General features: G+C 41.3%; 1 protein-coding gene across 4 annotated transcripts in view; it reads left to right on the top strand.

The window, feature by feature from the left end:
• LOC125464660 (seizure protein 6 homolog) overlaps positions 1–24202 on the top strand; it is an 853304-nt gene that overhangs the window by 504782 nt on the left and 324320 nt on the right. For all 4 annotated transcript variants that reach the window (XM_059655252.1, XM_059655251.1, XM_059655253.1 and 1 more), the window contains exon 4: positions 23311–23503. In XM_059655252.1, the coding sequence (XP_059511235.1) occupies positions 23311–23503 (193 nt within the window). The remainder of the gene's footprint in view (positions 1–23310; positions 23504–24202) is intronic.

Genomic DNA, 24202 nt, shown 5'->3' with positions numbered 1-24202 from the left:
GTGTACCAGGGGTCCCAGATCCCTCTGTACCACTGAATTCCTCTCTGAACAGATGACATACTGCTTCTCTATGCTTCCTGCCAAAATTTGCCACATTATGCTCCATTTGCCAAATTTGTACCCATAATGCTTATGTATTTATATCTGCTTCATTCCTGTTGACTGTTTGCTTTCTTACTCATATTGGTTTCATGGGGCACATTGGGCAACCATACATACAGTCACCTCACTAAGACTGTAAGTAGATGAGACTACTGAGGATTCAAAACATTTTGCATAAATGCAGCTCACTAACATACTGATTGAATTCAATATCAATAAATAAACAAAAGTCTCAGGCTGGTTGAAGGACAATAAAGAAAATGTGGAACTTCAAAGGGACAAAAGCTATCTTTTCATTTGTTCCTGTGAATTCCAAAGGCTATTTTAGTCATTTCAATTTAAATATTAGTCAATTCAGTAGTTTTCATAATTGGAAATGAAGATTAATGATAGCATACCCACATACATCAAGAGAGGAAGCTTTGAAAGATTTATCACAATTGAATGTGCTCAGTGGAACTAAAGTGGAAATGATATCTTCGAATTGTAAAACATTTGCCTTTCTTTGCATACAGTCTTGAGAAGATAGATAATTAAAGATAATGGAATATTATTGATAAAGGAAGACAATTTATGAATTTCAAAGAGATGCCAGTAAATGTTGAAAAATTTTGAACTTTTCTCCGATTGTTTCAGTTTGTTGTTGCTTCAGTTCTGAGTGTTTGATGTGCCGAGAGAGCTGGTCTTCATGTTATTGTCCCAGTTTTCCTCATTGTTCCATTGAGAGTAAACGTTCTGTTCCCAAGAACTGCAAAGTGATAAAGGGACAGTATTGGGATAATATCTGTGAAGATAGTTCTCTGTCACCCCAATACCCCTGATCGCTGTCGCGATCATACAATGAATTTCTGGAGATTGACGTGACCATGACAAGGCCCAGTTAGGAGGAGGTGGCTGCTGCTGTAATTGCCTGTAGCTAGTCCTGTGATCTGCTTCATGTTCTGCTATTATTACATGTACCAGCTTCATGTATCCATTGCAGCTCATTTGCAACCACTCTGTGGCATTCGTCATCCAATGCTGCCCAAAACTTTTTCTGCTACTTTTTTACAGTTTTCAGCTCAGAACAAATGGCCAAAATACCGACATTTTCTTTTCTAGACAGAGGTTTATAGAGGCCTTTTTGCTCTTGCACTTTCAACTACTTCTTCATTTGTCTTAAGGTGTGGAATTTTTACCCTATGCCTTAGCATCCGCATTTCCAAGGACTCAGTATCCTTCCATAAACTTTTACCAGTTGCACATAATTCTGAAGCAGTCAGGAAAGTGGTGATAACGTAGCAGCTTATGAATTTTTTATGGAATGAGGCAGGAATTGAAGATTGATCTCCTGCATACACCACAAAAGACTTGGAGGCAGTCTTATTTCTAATTTCTTTGAATATGTTCATTGGTAAGCAAAGTATTAAATTTGGGAGCGGTTGGAGGTGTGAGGCCATGCAATAAATTCTGCAGGAACACCTGTATCCAAACCTGAGAACACTAATCCGCAAGTATGTGCTTCTGTTTTGTCTTTTGAAAGATTAAGGAGCTCTATAAATCTAAAAGCTGGCTTTGAAATGAGAAACTCCTCAGAGTGGAGGAATCTGAGTAAGTCCTGGGATAAACACAAAAATCTATGCTCGTGCTCATGTTGTGATGATATTATGGCTTTAAGAGGTGTATTTTGTCCTTTTTTTCAATGAAGAGAAGGTGAGACTGAGGTAATGAATGGCCTGTTCCAGTCCAGTAAAGTAAACAGTTTGTGAGACCTTGGGTGTTTTATTTTAAAGTTGAAACAATAGAAGCAGCATGAATAGGTGGGGTCAGGCTCCCACAGAACGAGCAATTTAGTTTAGCTTTCAGTAATTGTTGGGGTTTGGAAGCTAGTTGTTGAAGTGCTACATCTTTCTCTCTTTGCTACAGCTAGAAGCTTGGGTTCTCTCCCTGTTACCAGAATCGCATGTGAGGCAATCTGTTGTACTGAATTTGCCTTTGCCGAGGGTGTTTATGGGATGTTACTATGTTTGAACAGTTGTTTTTAGTAACTAAAAAATCTATTATTCTGATAAGCTTTCCAATAGAGTTAAAATTAGACTGATTTTTCTTTGTTTGTATTTTAACTGGGGGTAAGAATAAAATGTGTTTTGCCTCAAGCCAATTAGTGTGAAAAATCAAATTATATCTGGAACTCGCCATCTTAAATAAGACAAATGTTAAGGTCTAAGCCATCTCCTTGATATATGTGAAGGAGTTTGGTCTGGTCCATAACATCATTCTTCCCTCGCCATCATAATCTTTAAGCAATGGAGCCTACTCGATATTCCTCTTCTGCAGCAATCTGATTTGAATATTACTAGACCACTAATTAAGTTGTGTGCCAGCATAGGGAGCTTCAAGAGCTAAGGAAAGGGAAGTGACCTGGAAAAATATGAACTTCAATGTTGCCTATAAAATTCTTGCCATCTTTAAACAGTGGATGAGTTTCTTCCTCTCCTCTTTTGTCAGTGATGTTTGCCTTCTGCTGCTTACCCATCCCTGCTTGCTCACTGTTGCTCTCTTGTTTCCTCCCCCATCCTTGTCTTTGCTTTTCCTTTCTCTCTCTCTGTTTTTCCTTTGATGTTTGTCCCCTTGAGCCTCTCTCTTTTCTGTTTCCTTCTTTACCTTTGCACTATCTCTCTTCCCCTCCCTTACTTTGACCCCTTCCCCTACTCTGTCCTGGCTCTCCCACTCTCTCTCCCATCATGCTCTGTGTCCCTCCAATCTCACTCTCCCACCCCCACCACCACCTCCATCTCTCTCTGAACTTGCTGTCCGCTGTACTCTTACTCTCCCCTAACTTGTCTTCCCCTGCTCTTGCACTCCCTGTGCTCTCACTCTCACTCTCCCCACCCAACCTTGCCTTTGTCCTCGCCCGGGCCTCTCTTCCTCATTTGTCTCCTTCCCATTCTCTCCTTCAACATCTCCTTCTTTTTGTCTCAATGGAGTTAAATCCAACTCCATGAGAAATAGGAAGAACAGTACGCCCAGCCCCAGTTGATGAGTTGCATTTTACATGCCTCAGTTACTGGGCTGTTGCACACTATTTTCAGAAGAGATTTTTGCTTATAATATAAACCCCTTGTGGCATAGTGCTTGTGTTTCTAACCCTGGACCGAGAGGCTCAGGTCACGTCCCACCTGCTCCAGATTTGTGTAATGACATCTCTGAACAGATTAGTTTGAAAAAATATGTACCCTTATTTTCAAAGTTGATGCTGTCTCTGCAAACTTTGTAGTTGAGAGCCCTAATAACAAGCAATGGGGAGGCAACAGCCCGCTGGCGTTATCACTGAGCTGATAATCCAGAGATCCAGAAAATGTTCTCGGGACCTTTGTTGAATTCCCACCATGGCAAATGGTGAAATTTTTATTCAATAAAAATCTTGAATTAAGGGCTGGTCATAACCAATGTCAATTGTCAGAAAAACCCCATCTGGTTCACTAAGGTCCTTCCAGGAGGGAATCTACATCCTCACTTGGCCTAGCTTATATATGACTCCAGACCCACAGCAATGTGGCTGACTCTTAACTACCCTGTGGCAATTCAGGAAGGGCATTGAATGTTGGCCTAGCCAGCATGAATGAAAGAATTCCATGAATTGGAATTCAAATTCCAATGTGAATGAATGAATAAAATAAAAGCTACTATGCATTTAGTATTTGCATAAAATATGCAAATATAATGTAATATGATACGCATTGCTAATTCTAATTGCACTTGCAGTATGTTTTAATGTATGTAGGACAAGTTGATGCTTTTCCATCTGTTAACTAAACCCAAATAGCTGGAGTAAATTTACCCATGCTATTTAACTGCCGTTTATTTGAGATACTGGATGCATGTTTGTGCTATTTATCTTTTTGTTTCTTTTTGTGGTATACAGGTGTGACTGGCTAAGGTAGTTTTCGTTGTCCGTCCCTAATTGCTCTTGTACAATTGGTGGTAAGCAGCCTTCTTGAAGCTATAATATTGTTACCCATGGATGGGGAATGGCAGGGAAAGTACATGCTCAGTGCTGTTCACAGTGAACTCAGGATGTTGATCCAGTGATACTGAAGGAATGGCATTATATAGTTCCAAATTGGGATAGTGAGTGGCTTGGGAGGGAGCTTACAGGTGGTTGTGTTCTCATGTGCCTGCTGCTCTCGTTCTTCTAGATGTTGTAGGTTTGAAAGGTTCCATCTGAGGAGCCTTGATGATTTTTGCAGTGTGCCTTTTAAATGGTGCAGACTGCTTTGACTGTGCATCCAGTGCTGGAAGGAATGAATGTTTAAGGAATTGGATAGGGTGTCAACCAAGCAGGCTGTTATGACACAAATAGCCATCACACTCCTGACTTGTTCCATGTAGATAGCTAGCAGGGGGATTCAGGAAGTGAGTTACTTAATGCAGAAATCCAAGCATCTTACCTGCTTTAGTGGCCACAATTTTTGTATTACTTGTGATAATGGGAACTGCAGATGCTGGAGAATCCAATATAATAAAGTGTGAAGCTGGATGAACACAGCAGCCAAGCAGCATCTCAGGAGCACAAAAGCTGACGTTTCAGGCCTAGACCCTCTCTGATGAAAGGTCTAGGCCCGAAACGTCAGCTTTTATGCTCCTGAGATGCTGCTTGGCCTGCTGTGTTCATCCAGCTTCACACTTTATTATCTTATATTTATATTACTTGTCCAGTTCAGTTAGTGGTAAACCCCTGGAAGGTTGATGGTGGGAGAATTTAGTAATGGTAATACATTGAATGTCAAAGCGTCGCTTGTTAGAAATAGTCATTGGCAGGAACTTGTGTGGCACAGATATAACTTGCTGCTTAGCCCAGAGTTTAATTTTGTCCACGCTTGGATGCATTTGTATGCTGACTGCTTGAGTATCTGAGGGGTCATGAATGGTGCTGAGAATTACGCAATTTTTTTTCATGTCGAACTCTTATGATTCAGCAGAGGGTTCGGACCTGACAAAGGCCCTTAGAATGTCTCAATATTACTATAAAATCAAAATAACAGATATGCAAGAGCTACGTTTGAGTTAAGTACGACACATTTGTCTTAATGGTCTCAATGAATATTTTATACATTTTAGAAAATCAGGTAATGTGGACTGTTACTAACCAAGAATTTGCAATAATTGCAGTAAGACCGGCTTTTTTATTTTGTCAATTAGCTGGCATATTTAGACTCAACAAACAGAAAGTAAAGAGGATAAATGTCTCAGGAGTTTAACCCTGGGGATTGCCAAAAGCATAGAAAACAGTGGTGCCTTTGAATAATTCAGCAGGTTGGATGCTCCAGCTGAATGCACGCTCCAACAAGCCTGGCATTTGAACTGCACTATGCAAGGGGCAGAGCTCCAGGTGGCAGCAGTGTCTGGACCCACAGACAGCGGGCAGCATGTGAAACACTCTCTCTTGCTGGCACTATGCACTGACATTTCAGATCGATTGATTTTTTAAAAAAAGATTTCAGAAGTTCAGCTGCAGCTGCAGCAACTCTTCTGCTCCTCAACAAACTCCTGTCTGAGAGGCTGGAAATTACTCTTGAGCTGATCAGATCATTATCTTGTTGAGCGTTGACGTTCCAATCATGTCCCTATAATGTTACAGTGAATGGCTGCTGGCAGTGAATAGGATTTGCCCTTGCACAGTATACTGCCCTGTTTGTCTTCTCATTATGCATTTCCAGAAAGGGCAAGGAGTTAAGTGAAGTACCAAATGAAGCAATGTAAGAAAGCAACAGCAACATGGAGCTGACTTATTTCTGGATTCCAGATATTTATTTAGTTCAAATTCCACCAATTACTATGGCAGCATTTAAACCCAGGTCTCCTGAACATTGCCTGGGTCTCTAGATTAATCATATAGCGATGATACCACTAGGCCATTACTTCCCCCTGTATCTATGCAGGCATCAGGATTTCTGCCACCTGGTTTTTCTGCTCCTCAATGAGATCCAGCCTGCATTACCTTGAGGATTTTTTCTGCAGCACTAATAAAAGGTTATTATTATTTGCTCTGTCCTATTTTTCCTTTCAGTACCACAGCAGCAGGGACTTGAAACTTCCCAGCCTTTCTGACTCACGAAGCTCTTCAAACTGTGGTTCTAATTCTTCGTTGCTTACTTATGATGGGTTGCCTTCTTGGAACTCTGAAAATGTACTCATTTTCAGCTTCATATTTCTGTCATCATGTTTCACATAATATGTTTAAAGACTGCCACAAATCAAAGTAAAAGCAGAAGTATAGAGATCATATGGCTATGACAAGCTAGCCAGTACACTATGCATTTCTCCAATCACTGTCCAAATGCAGGCAATACCATCTTCAGTTATTTCTCTTCCTGCCCTTACTCCATCACTTTGACAACTTTTCCAAAGATCTGTACCTCGCAACTTTCTCTTCTTCATGTAAATGCTGTCTCCCCCTTCTCCATCCCGCATGCCCCACTAACCCCACTGCTCTGATGAAGATTCATCTAGACTCAAAATGTTACCTTGCTCTCTGTCCACAGATGTTGCCTGACCTGCTGTAATTTCCAGCATTTTTTGTTTTCAGCACTAATTCCAACATCTAGTGTTATTTGCTCCCCTGCTGTCCTGTAGAGCTTCCTCATAATCCGGTCTACACGAACTTCAGATTTGTCCAAACCTCAGTGCCGTTTTCTGTCCACAGTTAGACCTATTCACCCAACAAATCTCTGTTGATATTGTTTGCCTTTATCCCCCCAGATCACAACACATCAGAATTCCGCAATGCACTCCAACGTTGTAATTGCAGAACATCTTGCAATGTCCTACTCTGGCCTTTCATGTATTTATTTTTTTGCTGCATCTCACCATTATGATGGAGCTTTAGTCCAGTAAGATCTCATTCCTGAGCTTTCCTCTGTAAATCTCTCTGCTCGGGAAAGCTTCTCAAAATACGTTTTTCACCAAGCTTTTATGTTCATGTTTTCTAACCATTTTCAGTTCTGGCAGTTAATTCACACTCCAATTTCTGAGTGAAACTTCAAGGCAGATATTGCAATGTAGTGCTAAGGCAGAGGTGCACTGTTAGAGGTACTGCGAAACACTAAAAGGTGGCCATTTTAACAGCATTTAAAAAACCTCATGGCACAATTTTGATGTAGATCAAAGTAGAATTCTCCAGTGTTCTGACTATATATTTATCCATAACAAGCATCACAAAAATATCTCGTCATTAACACATTGCAATTTTTCAAGTATTCATATCATTTTTGGATTTCAAAATAGGTACAGTTTGATTTTGGTCATGTCTGTGAAAAATTTCTTTTAAATGATGTTAGAAAGCACTTAAAATCCAAGGTGTGGAGCAGGAAAGCTGACATTTCAGGTCCGGGCCCTTCTTCAGAAACATTAGCCTTCCTGCTTCTCTGATGCTGCTTGGCCTGCTGTGTTCATCCAGCTCAACACCTTGTTATCTCAGATTCTCCACCATCAGCAGTTCCCACTATCTCTGATGAAATCCAGCTTTTTTTTATTGTTTTAATTTGGTTTCAGACTCTTTGACATACCTAGTGCTTTTTTTTACAGTAAAGATCATCTATAAGTATGTAAATTACCATTCGATCTTTGCAGTTACTGTTTGTTAATTCTATTGCCCAGCCATATGAGGTCACTAAGGTAGGAATTCCTTCTTTTTACCCCCATGGAAAAAGAATGCACCATTAGACACTAAGTTTTTGTGTAATCCAATGCTTTGTATTCATGAGGGTGGGTACACAAAAATTGTGGGTGAAAGTGAAAAAAACAAAAAGGACACTCCATCACTTTCTTGATAGAAATAACTTTTGATTTTGAAGTATCTGAGGGCTAAGTAGGTCTTCAGTTTTATTGATGCTCTTTTGATGATAGACCCCATGTGAGCCTTCAGTTCAAATGCATTCCATTAAAATCAACAGGAAGAATCTATTCTTGGAAAACAAGTAGCCTTAATCAATGAAGATAAAGCACTCTAACTGGAGGGAAGAGAAGTAGTTGAAGAATATTTATCTGTGATTAAGCTGGGATGGAATCATTTAACTGAAAGAACAGTTTTAGCAATGAGATTTGTTGTTCTTTTAAATCTGATACCTAGCTAAGAAATCACAGTTCTGGGACGTGGCTCCATTAAAACAATTGGCCTTCAGCTGAAAGGTAGAAGACGTTTTGCAAAACAGCAATTGCAAGGAACTCACTTGAGACCTTGTGTATGACTTCAAATGGGAGGTGAATTATTGAAATAAATTTGATTAGTTTGTTTACCGTTTGCAACTATAAATATCCCAAGTTTGGCTTCCTTTAATTAAAATCTGCGTCACAGCAGAGGCATTGGACAGAGTGGAAAGTGAAGAACTCACAAATGATAGCGAACTAGTCAGGCTTGTACAACAATTTAATGGTTTTATGGTCACTTTTTCTAAAGTCAGCTCACAAATGACTAGATTTAATGTATTCAGTATGACAACTTTCCTGGACCACCAACTCTCTGGGTGGAATCTTATAGAGATCTGATCCATTTTGCTAATGGCATGATTGGATGAGAAGTGCAATGAGGCCCATCTGCAACTGATGCCATCTTTTATACTTTGCTCAAGCAAAGTGACAAGACTTTCACCTGGCAGGAGGTGGTTCCAATTAATGAGGATTATTGCTTACTGTCTTGTGGATAGTCTAGCTGTTAATATAACTCACCTCACTAATATAATGCCATATAACTTCCAACTCACCAAGCTTTCCCAAAAAGCAGACTTTGAGAAAACTCGTAACAGAAACAAAAGAAAGCCCTTGGCAAATTCAGCTTGCAGATTTTTCTGAAAAACCTCAGTTGTTGGGCATTGAGCAACAATATCTCTGGGCACACTCCAGAGCCACCAATCAACCAGCCACATGCATCTCACATCTGAGGTAAGGATTGTGTCCTCACAATGGTCTTCATCCAAGACTTGCTGCCTGCATGCTACTTGGGGTTTTTTCCTATGTGCTGCTATGGGTCTTCTTTCACATTCTGCTCCGGGGCTCACAGCCCGCCTGCTGTACCAGGGCTCGCAGCCCGCCTGCCGCTCCGGTGCTCGCAGCCCACCTGCCGCGCCGGGGCTCGCAGCCCACCTGTCGTTCCAGGGCTCACACTTCGGAGTGTTCTGGGCTCACGGGGTGTACCTGCAGGCCCCAAGGCTCAGGCCACACTGCCCGAGCTGGTTCCACACGGGGACCCACCCCATGCTCTCTCCCATCTACCACATGACTTGGCCTGTACGCACTCCAGTTGATTCCACCACAAGCCTGTGCCCACTCTGATCCTGTGCAGGACTTGGCCTCTGCCTGCTCTGGTCCTCCATGTGACTTGGCTGACTTGCTCCTCACTCCACAGCTTCACTCTCTGAGGCGGGGTGTGCAGGAAAGGGAAAATCACAATGAGGAGAGAGAAAGAAAAGGAAGAAGGTAACAATTGAAGAAAAACCATTTTATGCTAATGGCACAGGCATAGGAGATACCAGTCTTTCGGCAGATATCCACTGAGTGTTGAGTTGTTCCAGGAATGGAGCATGGATAGGTTGGTAATCAAACGTGAGAGCTGCCCTCAGAGGAGGGGACGGTGACTCAGTGGTTAACACTATTGTCTCACAGCACCAGGGACCTGGGTTCGATTCCATTCTCAGGAACTGTCAGTGTGGAGTTTGCATGATCTCCCCAAGTCTGCGTGGGTTTCTGCTGGATGGTCTGGTTTCCTCCCACATCCAAAGATGTGCAGGTTATGTGGATTAACCATGCTAAATTGCCTATTGTGTCTAGGCTTGTACTAACTAGGTGGATTAACCATGGGAAATACAAGGGTAGGGTGGGGAGGTGTGTCTGAGTGGGATGCTGTTCGAAAGTTTGGCACAGACTTGACGGGGAAGTGGCCTCTTTCCACACTCTAGGGATTCTATGATTCTTAAAGCTTGCTGTTACCAGGGAGCCTTTAATTGTCCAACACGGATTAGTTAATATGTTTCAAAATTCAATAAAGATTCTAAACTTCTAAACATCCAAGTAAAAGCAGGTTTCATAATTATCTGTCATTATAGAGTCATAGAGATGTACAGCATGGAAACAGACCCTTCCATCCAACCTGACTTTGAGGCATGACGATTTTAACTGAGAACCATGGTTGGTGATTTAATTTATAGCATCATCAGTAGTAGAGAGCAATACAGTTGTACTTTAAATTCTCAATTTTCAGATGTTTCTTTCTGGCGATTGTTGTCACAGGCCTTTACTTCTTAAGAAAGTGTCAGTATGACTCTATTGCTGTTCAGCAGCGGTCAAGAGAGCAAGATTTTTCCAGCTTATTTCCATTCTGCAGTCAAAATTCCACCTGCCCCCATCTTACTACCACAGAGACAATGTCTCAAATGTTTGTATATCCCATCCTCAGGTGAGGATTTCTCCTCCAACATATGACAATTCCCAAATCTGAAGCATTATGAGGACCTTCTAGAGCCTCCCAAGAAGGGCTTTCTCTCAGGTTTCACTATCATTGGGGAAAATGTCAATTTCTTCTCAGATTGTCATTTGTTTAACACGTTGATTGATTTCATGAAACTTGACCACATTCTGTGGGTCAGTGATGCCATGGGTCATTTCAATGTTTTTGGTTCCTATTTTAAAACCATTTCAGTCCTTGAAAGTCTTAACTCAGAAGTTGGAATTCCAAGTCAACAGTCTATGTTTCATACCATTGTGACAGTACGCACATGTTATCAGTATTGCCCCAACACAGTAGGTTGCTGAAATGCAATTATTGTACCAAGTAGATCATTACCTTTGATTAATCTTGTACGGTTGAAAATTTCTCAGCTGTACCACATCAGGCAAGCTGATGTTAGCCTGTGTTCAAGCACACAATGATGATGTAACCCTGAGCTACACTGCTGTTTAGATCTTTTGATTTGTCCAACAATTAGAAAACTCTCTACTCTTTAAAAGGACAGTGGATACTCTTTCAGCCAATTGGAATTAAGTTAAAGCAACATCAGCATTGAGAAAGAAAACATTCCCTTTACATTTTAAGTGTACAAAAATGGACAACTTCAATATTGGACTTTTATCCATGTGCCCTCAGATCCTGGAAGGAGTGAGGTGTCCTAGTTTCTGCAAACTGGAAAACTGATTGGATATCTCCCAAATCTGGGGACTTCTGATCATATTTGACTTAAATGTAAACCAAGTTTCTCTCCCTGCCTGTTCTACCAGATCTGCTGAATACTTCCAGCACTTTCTGTTTGATTTTAATCCTCCTACCAAGTTAGGTCATTGGTTTAAATGCTTCAGTGTTTCAAGATGATCCAAGAGTGACCATATCACCGTCACATAGGAAACATAAAATTACTTGTGGCTCTGAAGACGGGACAGTGTGTATACGTTTGTGAATAAAGATAAAGAAAGCGTCAGTATACTCTATTGCTGTTCAGCAGCTGCCAAATCAGGAAGAATGCAGGCTGCTTTGTTACCCAGCTGACCAGCTTGTATACATAAACAGAAATTGCTAGCGAAACTCAGCAGGTCTAGGAGCATCTGGTAGATCGCCAGCACCCACAGTTCTTTGTTTTGTTCATATGACCAGATTGTATTGTGGCTGATTAATGGAAACTGGATTGTGGTGGGAAGTTTAAGGGATTTGATTTCTGGTCTGCTGAAGAAAAAGAATGTCTCATTCAATTACAGTTGGGAGGAATTTAAGCTAGTTAGGTGGGACACAGAATGTTAATTCAATAAGAACACAAGATATTTTAGTAAAGGAACGCAGGCAGAGGGTGTTCAGTCATGTTGCGTTGCTAGGGAGTAAGGTGAAACTAGCCAGCCTCTACTTTAATACTAGGAGTACTACAGTTAAAACTGATGAGTTAAGGGTATGGATTGATGTGTGGAAATGTCATGTTGCCATGACAGAGAAATGGTTGAGGATGGGGCTGGATTTGGCAGCTCAAAATTCTGGGGTATAGGATATTCAGGCAGTGTGGAATAATAATTAAAGAATTAATAATTAAATAATAATTAAAGAATTAGTTAATGCAGTAAGGCAGGACAGTATCTTAGAAAGGTCTTCAAATGAGGTTATATGGATAGGGTTTAGGAATAAAATGAGGGTAGTCACACTGGGAATGCGTTATAGGGTTAGGGTTAGGGTCAAACAGTCAGCAGACAGTAAAGGACATTTCACTGATGTGTGTGAAAATGATAGTGTGGTAATTTAGTTAGGGGATTTCAATTTCCCCAGTATTAATTGGGATAGTCATAGTGTAAAGTGTTTAAGCAAGTCAAATTTCTTGAAATTTATTTAGGAGATCTTTTTAGGACAACATGTAGAACGTCCAAAAAGGGACAGTGCAGTGTTGAACTTAATTCTGGGCAGATGTTTGAGGAAGCAGTGAGGGAACATTTCAGTGATAGCGACCACAACACGGTGCAATTTAAGTTGTTATGGAAAAGGAAAAAGTGGTCTGCAAAAAAGGATTTGGATTGAGGGAAGGTAGATTTTATTAAAATAAGACAGAATCTGCCTAAAGCAGGCTGGGAACAGCTTCTTCTGGAATGATCTCACAGAACAATGGGAGGAAAGGAAAGCAATCAAAATGGAATTATCAAGAGTACGAGCCCAAAGTGTAGCCTTCGTGGTAAAATGTAGGAGCAAGAAGGCCGGAGAGCCCTGATGTGTAGCAATATTCACGCCTGGATATGGTGGAAAAGGAAGGGTTCTAATATGTACAAAGGGAGCAAATCAATGGAGTTGCTAGTGGAGGACTGAAAGTGCAAGGAGGAACATGAGAAAACCATTAGGAGAGCAAAGAGGGGGCATGAGAAAATATTGACTAGAAAGATTAGGGAGAATCCCAAGATCTCATGGGAAGAGGATAAGCAGGAAAATAATAGGGCCCATTAGGGACTAAGCGGATACTTGCTCATGGAACTGGAGGACATTGCCTGGGGGTTAAATGAGTACTTTACATAATGTTTTCACTCAGGAGAAGGAGGATTTGGGTACAGAATTTAGAAACAGAGACAATAAGTTTTTGAGCGGATTGACAAAGAGAGTATTGGAAGTTTTGGTGGGCTTAAACTTGGAAAACGACCATGGGAGGCGAGGGAGGAAATTACAGGACCACTGACCCAAATTTTTCATTCATTTCTGGGGAGGTGCAAAGGACTAGAGTATGTGGTTCGACTTTTCAAGGGTAGAGAAAGAATGATATAGAGAAACCAGGGAATTACAGACCAGTGAGTCTCACATCAGTCATTGGGAAACTTCTGGGTAAAATTCTCTTGGAGAATTAATCTTCATTTGGAGAGTCAAAATTTGATCAGGGATAATCATCAGAGAAGAATTATGTCTAACAAATTTAATTTAATTTTTTGAAAAGGTGACTAGGTGTATGAATGAGGGCAGTTGATGTCATTTATATCGATTCCATCAAAGCCTTTGACGAAGTCCCACATGGGAGTCCGATGAAGAAGGTTAAAGCAGGTGCGATCCAGGCCAACTTGGCAAACTGGATCCAAAATTGGCATAATGGTAGGTGACACAGGATAATGGTAGAAGGCTGTTTGTGTGACTGGAAGTCAGTGTCCAACAGTGTACCTCAGGAATCAGTACTGGGTCCGCGACTGTTAGATCCCTAAATGCACATAAATTATTCAGAAGAAAATGTGGGGCGTGATGAGTAGGTTTGTGGAAGACACAAAGATTAACCAGGTGGTTGACAGTGAGGGAGAAGGCCTTGGATTACAGGAAAATTTACAGGAGTACAGAAATACACTTGGGGTTAACTTCCATCTGACCAATCTGTCTGTAAGGGTGAGCACTTTGGAAGAAATGCATGGCAGAGCACTAGGAAGCTCAGAGGGATCTTGGGGTCCTTCATATATCCCTCAGGGGACATGAGAGGTTAATAAGGCAATTAGGAAGGCTTTTGGCTTTATCAGCCATGGTGCAGCTTTTAAGAATAGGGATATTATGTTGGATCTGTACAGGACTGTAGCTAGACTAGAGCTGGAAAACTGTGAGTAGTCCTGATCACCACACTATAGGAAGGATGTAATTGCAGTGGAAAGGATGCAGAGGAGATTCACCAGGTTAAGCCTGGGATGAAGCATTGTTGCTATGAAGAGAGGCTGGATAAGCTTGGGTTGTCTTCTTTATAGCATATATAGAAGGCAGAGAGGGGACCTGATCGAGGTGTGTAACATTATGAGAAGCATTGTCACGGTGGATGCAAAACAGCTGATCCCCTAAGGTGAATGGTCAGCAACTGAGAGGCATAATTTTACAGTGCAAGTGAGGAGGTTTAGAGAGGATTTTGGGAAAATAATTTTCACTCAGAGGGGAATGGGAATCTGGAATGCACTGCCTGGGTTCTTGGCTGTGCATTTGAAATGTAATAACATGCAAGGCTATGGGCCGAGTGCTGGAAAGTCAGACTAAAGTAGACATAGAGTAATTTTTTTTGTCAATGCAGACTGAATGGGCCGAAGGGTCTCTTTTGTACTGTTTGATTCCATGATTGCCTCTCATTTTCGAATGAAATGAGGCTGAGGGATGATTTATTTTCAAAATGCATGCATGTCAAAGCATGTAATACGTACAAGTGCAAACATAATTGGTTTAATGCAATCAAATATGCCTAAGCCTTCACAATTGTACATTCAGAACTCCATTTTGTTTTGAGTCCAATTTAAAACCATTTACAGGAAAGGTTTCCCTGTCCCATTCTCAGGGCATAATTACCCTGTTTTATATAACAAAGAACTGCAAGTACCAGAAATCAGAAACAAACACAGAACGTGCTGGCAAAATTCAGCAGTCTGGCAGCATCTGTCGAGAGAACAACAGATTTAATGTTTCAAGTCCAGTTTCCCTTCATCAGAACCGCTTACCCTGTTTTATCCTGTTTGAACTTGACTCACCATTATTTCAAGCTTCTAAATTCTCAGACTTGGATCCTGGATGCACCACTGAATAAAATTGGTGTATTGTGGTTGTGCAAACATTGTGGGCTGTAAATTGGCTTGGGCCTTAGTGCAAAATGAGCAGTAACAAATTGGCAGCCTCTCGCGTGTCTGACCTGATTTTAATTAGAGTTTAAAGCTGTAATGCTTTATTGTCCAATTTCACTCCTGTTCAAGATGAATTTATTCCCCAGAGCTCTCATTTCAGGTTTGTCCTATTGTTCCAGAGCTCAGCAAGAACATTTTTTTACCAAGATCAATAATCTGTCCATTTGATACCAAATACCTGTAGCAACAGAATTTCCCCAGACCCATGGCAGCATGGGACAGGGTATTTCTGTTAAATCCTCATTCATGTAACTGTTACACCAAAGAATGCAAGAAAGGATGATAATGGCCATTGAATTATTGATGATGATTTTTCCAAAATACACACAGTAAATTTGCAACACTTTTCTTCACCCACTGTCTTAATACAATTACTTATTTTAAATGCATTAGCATCGATTAAAACGGATTTTAAAACTTCCACAAAATGGATTGAAATTTTCTTTTCTAATGTTACTTCTGGACTGCTGTAGGTCATTCGTGGGAAATGGGTTAATAACTGCCTTGGCTCCAGGATTTACTTGACATTGCAATTAATCACATAAAAGCAGGTTCTGCTTCAGCTGCAAAAGTAGAAAGGTAGTCCTTTAAAGGGCACAAGGATTAGAAATCTACCAGATTGTATTTCTTCAGGAAGATATGATGGATGAATTGGATCCCTTTAGACTAAGGAATGAGTAAAGAAAAGGGCAGTGAAACAGATCTTGATTGTTGTGGCTGATTCAAGTTCTTTAGTGGTTTTACCTAAAATGTACAATTTTTAATAAGCTTTTGGAAAAAAAAAGAACTTAAAACCTGCATTGTGTTTGAATTCAAAGGTTCAGTGTTGCATAAAGAGCTTTTGCTAATTGAAATGCAAATAATCAAAATGATTTCTATTTCTTGTCTATTTTTTCTATTTTGACATGTAATACTCTAATCCATCTCCCTTTCTTGGAGAGATTAAGTGGATTGCTTATTATGATCTGGTGCTTTATATGTGGATAGGTCGATGAAAAATAGAGCCTGAAGGTGTAACTGGAGAAAAATTCTGCAGATACTGGATTCATAGTCTTTGGGTGACCCTCCAAACCATCACCCAATTAAAGCCCCACAATGGTCACTTAAGGGTCTCAAACCACCAGCGGTCTGATGACAGTTCTAAGGAAGGGTCACCGGACCCGAAACGTTAACTCTGTTTTTTCTTTCACAGGTGCTGCCAGACCCGCTGAGCTTTTCCAGCAACTTTGTTTTCGTATTGGTCTGATGACCTTGCTTTTTGGCAAGCAGGGAAAAGTGGCTGCTGTCTCAACCAGGAAACCGGGATGGTCGCCCTTCCAGGTTGTAGGGGCTCCTACATTTGCCCTAGTCTGGGACTAGTTAGTGGCATGGGAGGGGAAGTGGCTGCTGAAAGACACTGTCCTGTCCTTACCGCCAACACCTACTCTTCCCATGACCCTACCTGGCAATGCCTTTACCCAGAAACTATACCCAGTCTCTGCAGCAGTGCAGCATTAGCCTGCAGTTCCCAGCTGCTGCCTGCCACTGATCATGGTGGGAGGTTTCAAACCTTCTGATTTCCAATTAGCAGAAGAAACAGAGTGTCATGTTCAATTCTCTCTCATTCTTGTACAAAATGATGCTGCGAGTCTGTTTCAAAGTGTGAACATGTCAAAACATGAAATACATGTGAAAGCAAATTGCGTTATATTAATGCAATTCAAATAAGTTTAAGCATTCACAGTTGTGCATACAGGACTCCGTTTGATATGGGTCAAGACAAAACCCATTTACACAGAAGGTGTCCTGTCCCCATTCTCACAGGCACAATTGCTGTATTGTTTTTTTTAAATCCTGTTGCTTGAACTTCACCCACACAATCATTTCAACCCTCTAAATACTCAGGCCTGGATGCTGGATACAGGAATAACTCTGTTTGACTGGCAGCTTCAAGTGGAATGGGATTTCTTTGCTGTTGCACTTAGAGGTAAGCCAGCTGGTCAGCTCATAAATGCTTGACTGACACTCAGTTGCCAGACTTTCTCACTGGTGGGATTGTGGAGCTTCATTTCCAACCTCCACCTCCCCATTTACCGACCTCTCTAATTTTCCACCCGATTTTAACTCTGATCATTTTGCATCTGCTCTGCACTCCAGCTATGCTCAAATACAACTCCAAATGTGCTTGAGGAACAATGCCACATCTTTCACCTGATGAAGGAGCACTGCTTCGAAAGCTTGTGACTTTAAGTAAACCTGTTGAACTATAACCTGGTATGGTCTGACTTATGACTTTGTCCACCCCAGTGCAGCATCAGTATTTCCACATTGTGATGTCTTTCAAACAACACTAAATTCAAGAACCTCCAGTCTTGAGATCCTGTTCTTGTCTGACCTTTGTGCTTTTTGAAGTGCCTTTAACAGCACCTAATGGTATTGATTCTGTTTTGCATCACATTTTTTTCTCCATTAGACCCATCATTGTTTCTTTCCGGCCCCAGTGCCATTTCCTTTTGCCTTGTGCCATCAGCCCTTTCCTTATTTTATCTCTCCTGCTTTCCACATAAAAATCTTTCTTCTTTCACTCCCTCCTTGCCCTGCCTTGATTAAAAATTGCTGCGTCACTAACTACCCCTGGTTCAGATAAAGGGGTCACTAACTTGAAACATTGACTCTGTTTCTACAGTTCTCCATCTACAAGAAAACACACTTGTATTTCCAGCATTTTCGAGTGGAGTTTTTTTTATTCATTCACTGGGTGTGGGCATCATTGGCCAGGCCAGCATTTATCACCCATCCCTAATTATTCAAAGGGCAGCTAAGGATCAACAACATTGGGTCTGGAGTCACATCTAGGCCAGACCAGGTAAAGATGGCAGTTTCCTTACCTAAAGGATATTACTGAACCAGATGGGTTTTTCATGACAATCAGCCATGGTTTTACAGTCATCATTAGACTCCTAATTCCAGATATTTATTGAATCTAAATCTCACCATCCACCATTCAACACAGGTCATACGGTCATACAGCTGTAAAACAGACTCTTTGGTCCAACTTGAACATGCCACCAGATTTCCAAAATTACACTAGTCCTATTTGCCTCTGTTTGGCCTACATCCCTCTGAACCTTTCCTGTTCGTGTAACTATCTGAATATATTTTAATTGTTGCAACTGTACCTGCATCTACCACTTCCTCTGGCAGTACAACTTTGCTAGGGTCTCTGAATTAATAGCCTAGCAATAATACCACTAGGCCATCATTTTGGTTTTCAGCCAGCTTGCACCTATTTATTGCAGCCAAATATTCTGTTGTCTTTGCAACATTGTGAAAATCAGGCTGAAAAGTTGCCTCTATGTTGAAATGCAGTGTTCATCGAGAAGTAGAACATGCAGTATAAGAGTTTGGATAATCTCACTGCTTCAACACTATTATTCAGATGTGAGAGATGAGACTGTCACATTCATCAAAAACAATGGTGGCACGGTGGCTCAGTGGTTAGCACTGCAGCCTCACAGCGCCAGGGACCTGGGTTCGGTTCCAGCCTTGGGTGACTGCCTGTGTGGAGTTTGCACGTTCTCCCCGTGTCTGCATGGGTTTCCTTTGGGTGCTTCGGTTTCCTCCCACAGTCCAAAGATGTGCAGGCTAGGTGGATTGGCCATGCTAAATTGCCCGTAGTGTTCAGGGGTGTGTGGGTTATAGGGGGATCGGTCTGGGTGGGATACAGCAAGGGGGGGTGTGGACTTGTTGGGCCGAAGCACCTGTTTCCACACTGTAGGGAATCTAATCAATCATGAGTTAAGTATGAAACAAAATTGTCTCAGCAGGTCAGCTGCATCTAGTGAGAGAAGCGGATTTATCATTTTAAGTTGATGACATTCATCAGAATCAAAAATGTTTAGAGATATTCCTGAGATGATGGTCACATGATATTGTCACTGAGCTAGTCATCCAGAGACCCAAGCTAATGTTCTGGGGAGAGATAATGGGAACTGCAGATGCTGGAGAATCCATGATAACACAGTGTGTAGCTGGATGAACACAGCAGGGCAAGAAGCATCTCAGGAGCACAAAAGCTGACGTATCAGGCCTAGACCCTCTCTGATGAAGGGTCTAGGCCCGAAACGTCAGCTTTGTGCTCCTGAGATGCTGCTTGGCCTGCTGTGTTCATCCAGCTCCACACTTTGTTATCGCTGATGTTCTGGGGAAATGGGTTTGAATCCCGGCATGGAGAATATTGGAAGAATATTGGCGAAGTTTGGATTCAGTGTAAAGCACTGAAATTAAAACTAGCCTAAGGGCAACCATGCAACCAATATCAATTGCCATAGAAGCCCATCTGGTTCACTAGTGGGAAGGAAATCCATCACCCCTTATTCAGTGTGACCTACATGTTTCACCAGACCCACAGCAATGTGGTTGAATCTTAAGTGCCCACTGAAATGACCCCGCAAAATTCTCAGCTGTAAGAAAACAGCTATAAGTCCAAAGAAAGGAACTAAACCAGATTGACGCCCCTCCTCATTTCAAATTAGGCACAGGAAACAACATTGGCAAAAATAGCCCTGTTGACTCTGTAAAGTCCTCCTTCTCAATCTTGGACTTTGTACCAATATTGAGAGAGCCGTTCCAAAGACTAGCTGAGCAACAACCTGATGTTGTTATACTGTCGGTTTCATACCTTACAGACAATGTCCGAGTCATCACCATTGCCATCACCATCCCCACACATGTCCCATGGTCATGGCAGACACAAAGTATGCAGTGGGGAGGGAGTTGTCCGGGGAGTCCTTAACTTCAACTTGGGACACCAGGAAGTCTTGTAGCATAGGGTCAAACATGGGCAAAGAAACCTCCTGCTGATTACCACCTTGTGCTTCCCCACACTGCCCTTACCTTGCCTGATGATTCAATGCTCCTCCAAGTTGAGCACCATTTGGAAGAATCAATGAGGATAGAAACGGGATATACTGTACTCTGGATGGAAGACTTCAAAATCCAGCACAAACAGTGACTCGGGAGCATTACTGCTGACCGAGCTCTAAAGAATTTTACTGCAGGGCTCTATCTGTGGCTGATGGTGACAGACCTAGCAAGAGAGAAACACGTGCTTCCCCTCATCTTCATCAGTCTATAATCTTGCAGATGTATCTGTCCATGACAGTGTTGGTAAGAGTGATCACCACACAGTCCACATGGGGATGGAGTCCTGCCTTCAAATTGAGGATATCCTTTATCGAATTCTATGCCAAAGGAGATAGACATCAAACAGATCCTAGGAACTCAAAACTGGGAATCCATGAGGCACTATGAAGCATCAACAGCAGCAGAATTGGATTTGACCACAACATGTAACCTTGGACCCCAACAATTACCCCAACCTACCTTTATCATCAAACCAGGAGATCAACCTTAGTTCGATGAAGAGTGCAAAAATACTAGGAGCAGCACCAGGCTTACCTAAAAATGAGATGTCAGCCTGGTGAAGCGACAATACAGGATGACTTCTGTGCCAAACACAAGTAGCATTCAAAAAATAAAATTAAGCTCAGATCTAAGCCCAGCAGTGCTGCCACATCCAGTCATGAGGCTGGTGGACAATTAAGCAACTGTCAGGAGGAGGAAACTTCACAGATATCCCTGTCCTCAATGATGTGGGACCTCAGTTCATTGGCACAAAAGAAATATTTCACCCAGACGTGCCAAATTTGGAGTCACTGCCAGAACAAGGGAAGATGGCTGTGATTGTTGGAGATCAACCTCATCTGTCCAGGGACATCACTGCAGGAGTTCCTCAGGGTAGTGTCCTAGGCTCGACAAAGTTCAGCTGCTTTACTAATGATTTTCCTTTTAACAAGAGGTCAGGAATGTGATGTTCAGCACCATTCACAAATTTTGAAGCAATCATGTAGTAAGATCCGCGCAATATCTAAGTTTGGCCTGATAAGTGGCAGGAAACATTTAAGCCACATGAATGTCTGGTAATGATCGTTTTGCTGAATGCTCACTATTAACATTTTAGGAGTTCCCATTGATCAGAAACTGATCTGGAGCATGCATGGAAATACTATGGCTATGAGAGCACACCAGAGGCTGGAAATCCAGCAGTGAATAACTCACTTCATGTCTACAGGTCAAAGAAGATGATAATGGGACAAGTGCACCAATATTAAAAGAGTCAACAGCATTGGTACCCAATAGGAATTTAATGATCACTGAACTTGTGAAGATCTGAATGTGCCACATATCATAAATACATGTAAAGGATGGAACTGAAACTTTTAACAATCTTTATGCAATGCCCTGGGATTGAAGGACAAGACTAAAAGTGAGCAATAATGCTGTGCCTCTGTGCTGCAGCTCCATAAATGAATATTTTTAGTGGGAGCAATTAATTGTTACACAGCATTCATGTGCATGAAGCATTTCCTTCAATGGGCAGCTGTTTGCAACCTTCCTTAATGATGGATGGCCACAGTTTCTTTTAATGTTTAGGATGTTATTCCTGCAGAAATTTCTACTTACTTCTGATGTAGCCATGGATTGTGCCAACAGAGTCTGGAGCCATGTTCTCAGTCATACGGGTCCATTAGATTAATATCTCTCTCTAAAGGAATCAATTTGCCTAATAACTGTGAACAGTTTGGCACATCTATTGAGTGTTTAGAATTTTTTTTAAAATCATTCACAGGATGTGGGTGTCACTGATTAGGCCAGCATTCATAGCCCATCCACCAACTGAGAGTCAACCACATTGCTATAGGTCTAGAGTCACATGTAGGGCCAGACCAGGTAAGGATGGCAGTTTCCTTCTTTAAAGGACAATAGTGAACAAGATGGGTTTTTTTTCTCCAACAATCAACAATGGTTCTATGGTCGTCATTAGATCATCATCTGGCATGTTGGGATTTGAACCTGGATCCCCAGGACATTAACTGTGTCTTTGGATTAACAGTCTAATACCACCACGCCATTGCCTCCCCCTTATATTGGACACTATTGATCTAGAAGAGGTATAAATGGCACTAACGGAATGATCACCAACTGATTGTCAAAAAATATTGGTTGATGGTTATAATTTGAAATTGTTGAATTCATTGTTGAGACCAGAGCAGTGAATGGCTCATTGAAAGATTATGTGTTGTTCCTCAAACTCCTGTTGACCTCACTGGAATGGCTGTTCATTGAGAGATAGAAAAAGTAATGTGAGAGTTTGGAGATCACGTCCGGAATTTGAGTTAAAACAACAGGCAAATAGAACCTTGGGGTCGCACATGAGATATGAACTGAGCTCTTCCACTAGACAGCTGTCCAAATCGGGTCTAGAAATCTCACTTTATAATTAAGTTTGGATTTGTGAATGGCTTAGGCACTATCCAATATGCCTCCTCCGTTTTGATGCTGTATTCTGTAACCTCAAGCTATATCGAACATTATTCTAAAGTTATCATACTTACCGGAAATACAAGATGCACCTGAATTTTGAAAGGAAAAAGTTGGCACATATTTGGCCAAAACCTTTGGATCATGAGGTGCACTGCAATTTTAGGCATTATTTCTCCAGAAGGAGTGTGCCACTTACTGTACAGCAAATATCTGACAGCATCAGTACGTGCTCTCTGCTTTCAGTTTTCTGTTGTGTTGTTCTCTTGTCTCCCTGTGCAACAAAATTTTCTGGGCTCAGTATGAGTCAGAGACTTTTCAAATACCATTCTGACACTTGGGTGAAGTGGGCTGGAACAGTTTGATTCATGTAGGAGCTGTACTGCCATAACAAAGATAGAATTTGCAGTGTTATAGTCCTAAATTGCAGCAAATGTTTATTTATGATGCAACTTAATGCCAGGGGAACTGGATCATTAAATTTATATTTAACTAAGATTTAACTTGGAGGACTGCTATGTTTAATATCTTTTCATAAATTTCTTGATCACATTAAATGAATGTACTTGATTATTAGCCCTTGGGCAGCAGCAATGTTACATGAGAGAGAGAGAGAGATCCAAGACAGAATAAATAAATGTTAAAATGTAGAATTTTGGTTGCTGCTCCCAAACCTATTCTTCTCACATCAAAATGCCTTGGCCATTTTGTAACAATGTTTTCCAAACAATCTCTCTTCAGGTCAAAAACATCAGCCTGTCTGAAGGAGAGATGCTAACAATTGAAGGGCTCGATGGAGATGAACCAACTGTTCTTGCCAACGAGTCGATTTTAATGAAGGGGCAGGTGATTCGCAGCCCAAGCAATCAAGTTTCTATCCACTTCCAGAGCATTCAACTTGGAAATCCAGGCTCATTCCAATTCCATTACCAAGGTAAGTGCTTACACACCAGGGCTATAATGATGAGGTGAAAGCAATGCCACTATTTTGTGACTGAGTGTTTTATCAAATCTGAAAGCAATAGGCCTGACTTACAAAAGAGCACTCACTCGCTAGATCTTGTGCAAATGGAAATTTATATCCAATTGTGTGGACTTGCACTGATATTTATCAGGAGTTCTAAGAGACTCATTTGCACTCTACATGCTCAATATTGACATCTTCCAACTGGGTTCCTTTAAAAGCTTAGTTTGAGCTACTGTAAAATACCTTTGCAAAAAACTGGCTTATGTCAATAGCGAATATTTTCGTAGTGTTACTACTTGGAAAATTGATTAAGATGAAATAAATATTTCGCACTATTTTAAACTGTTTTGTATTGTTTCCATTCCTCTGTCTTCAGAGACTGGTACGTGGTAATCAACCCTGGTTCAGTGGAGAGTGCAGGAGGGTATGCTAGGTGAGGCATCAGGCATACCTAAAAATGAGGTGTCAACCTGGTGAAGCTTCCAAACAGGACTGCTTAAGTGTCAAACAGCATAAGCAGCAAGTGATAGACAGAGCTGAGTGATCCTACAACTAATAGATCAGATCTCAGCTCTGCAGTCTGGCAGATAGGAAGATTGTTATGGTTATTGGAGGTCGGACCCCTCAGCTCCAGTATATTCTGCAGGAGTACCTTAGGGTATTGTC

Source organism: Stegostoma tigrinum, chromosome 27, assembly GCF_030684315.1.
Source record: "Stegostoma tigrinum isolate sSteTig4 chromosome 27, sSteTig4.hap1, whole genome shotgun sequence".
In the NCBI taxonomy this organism is placed as follows: Eukaryota; Metazoa; Chordata; class Chondrichthyes; order Orectolobiformes; family Stegostomatidae; genus Stegostoma; species Stegostoma tigrinum.
The sequence above is the reverse complement of the archived record's forward strand: the minus strand, read 5'-3'. Positions and strand labels throughout refer to the sequence as shown.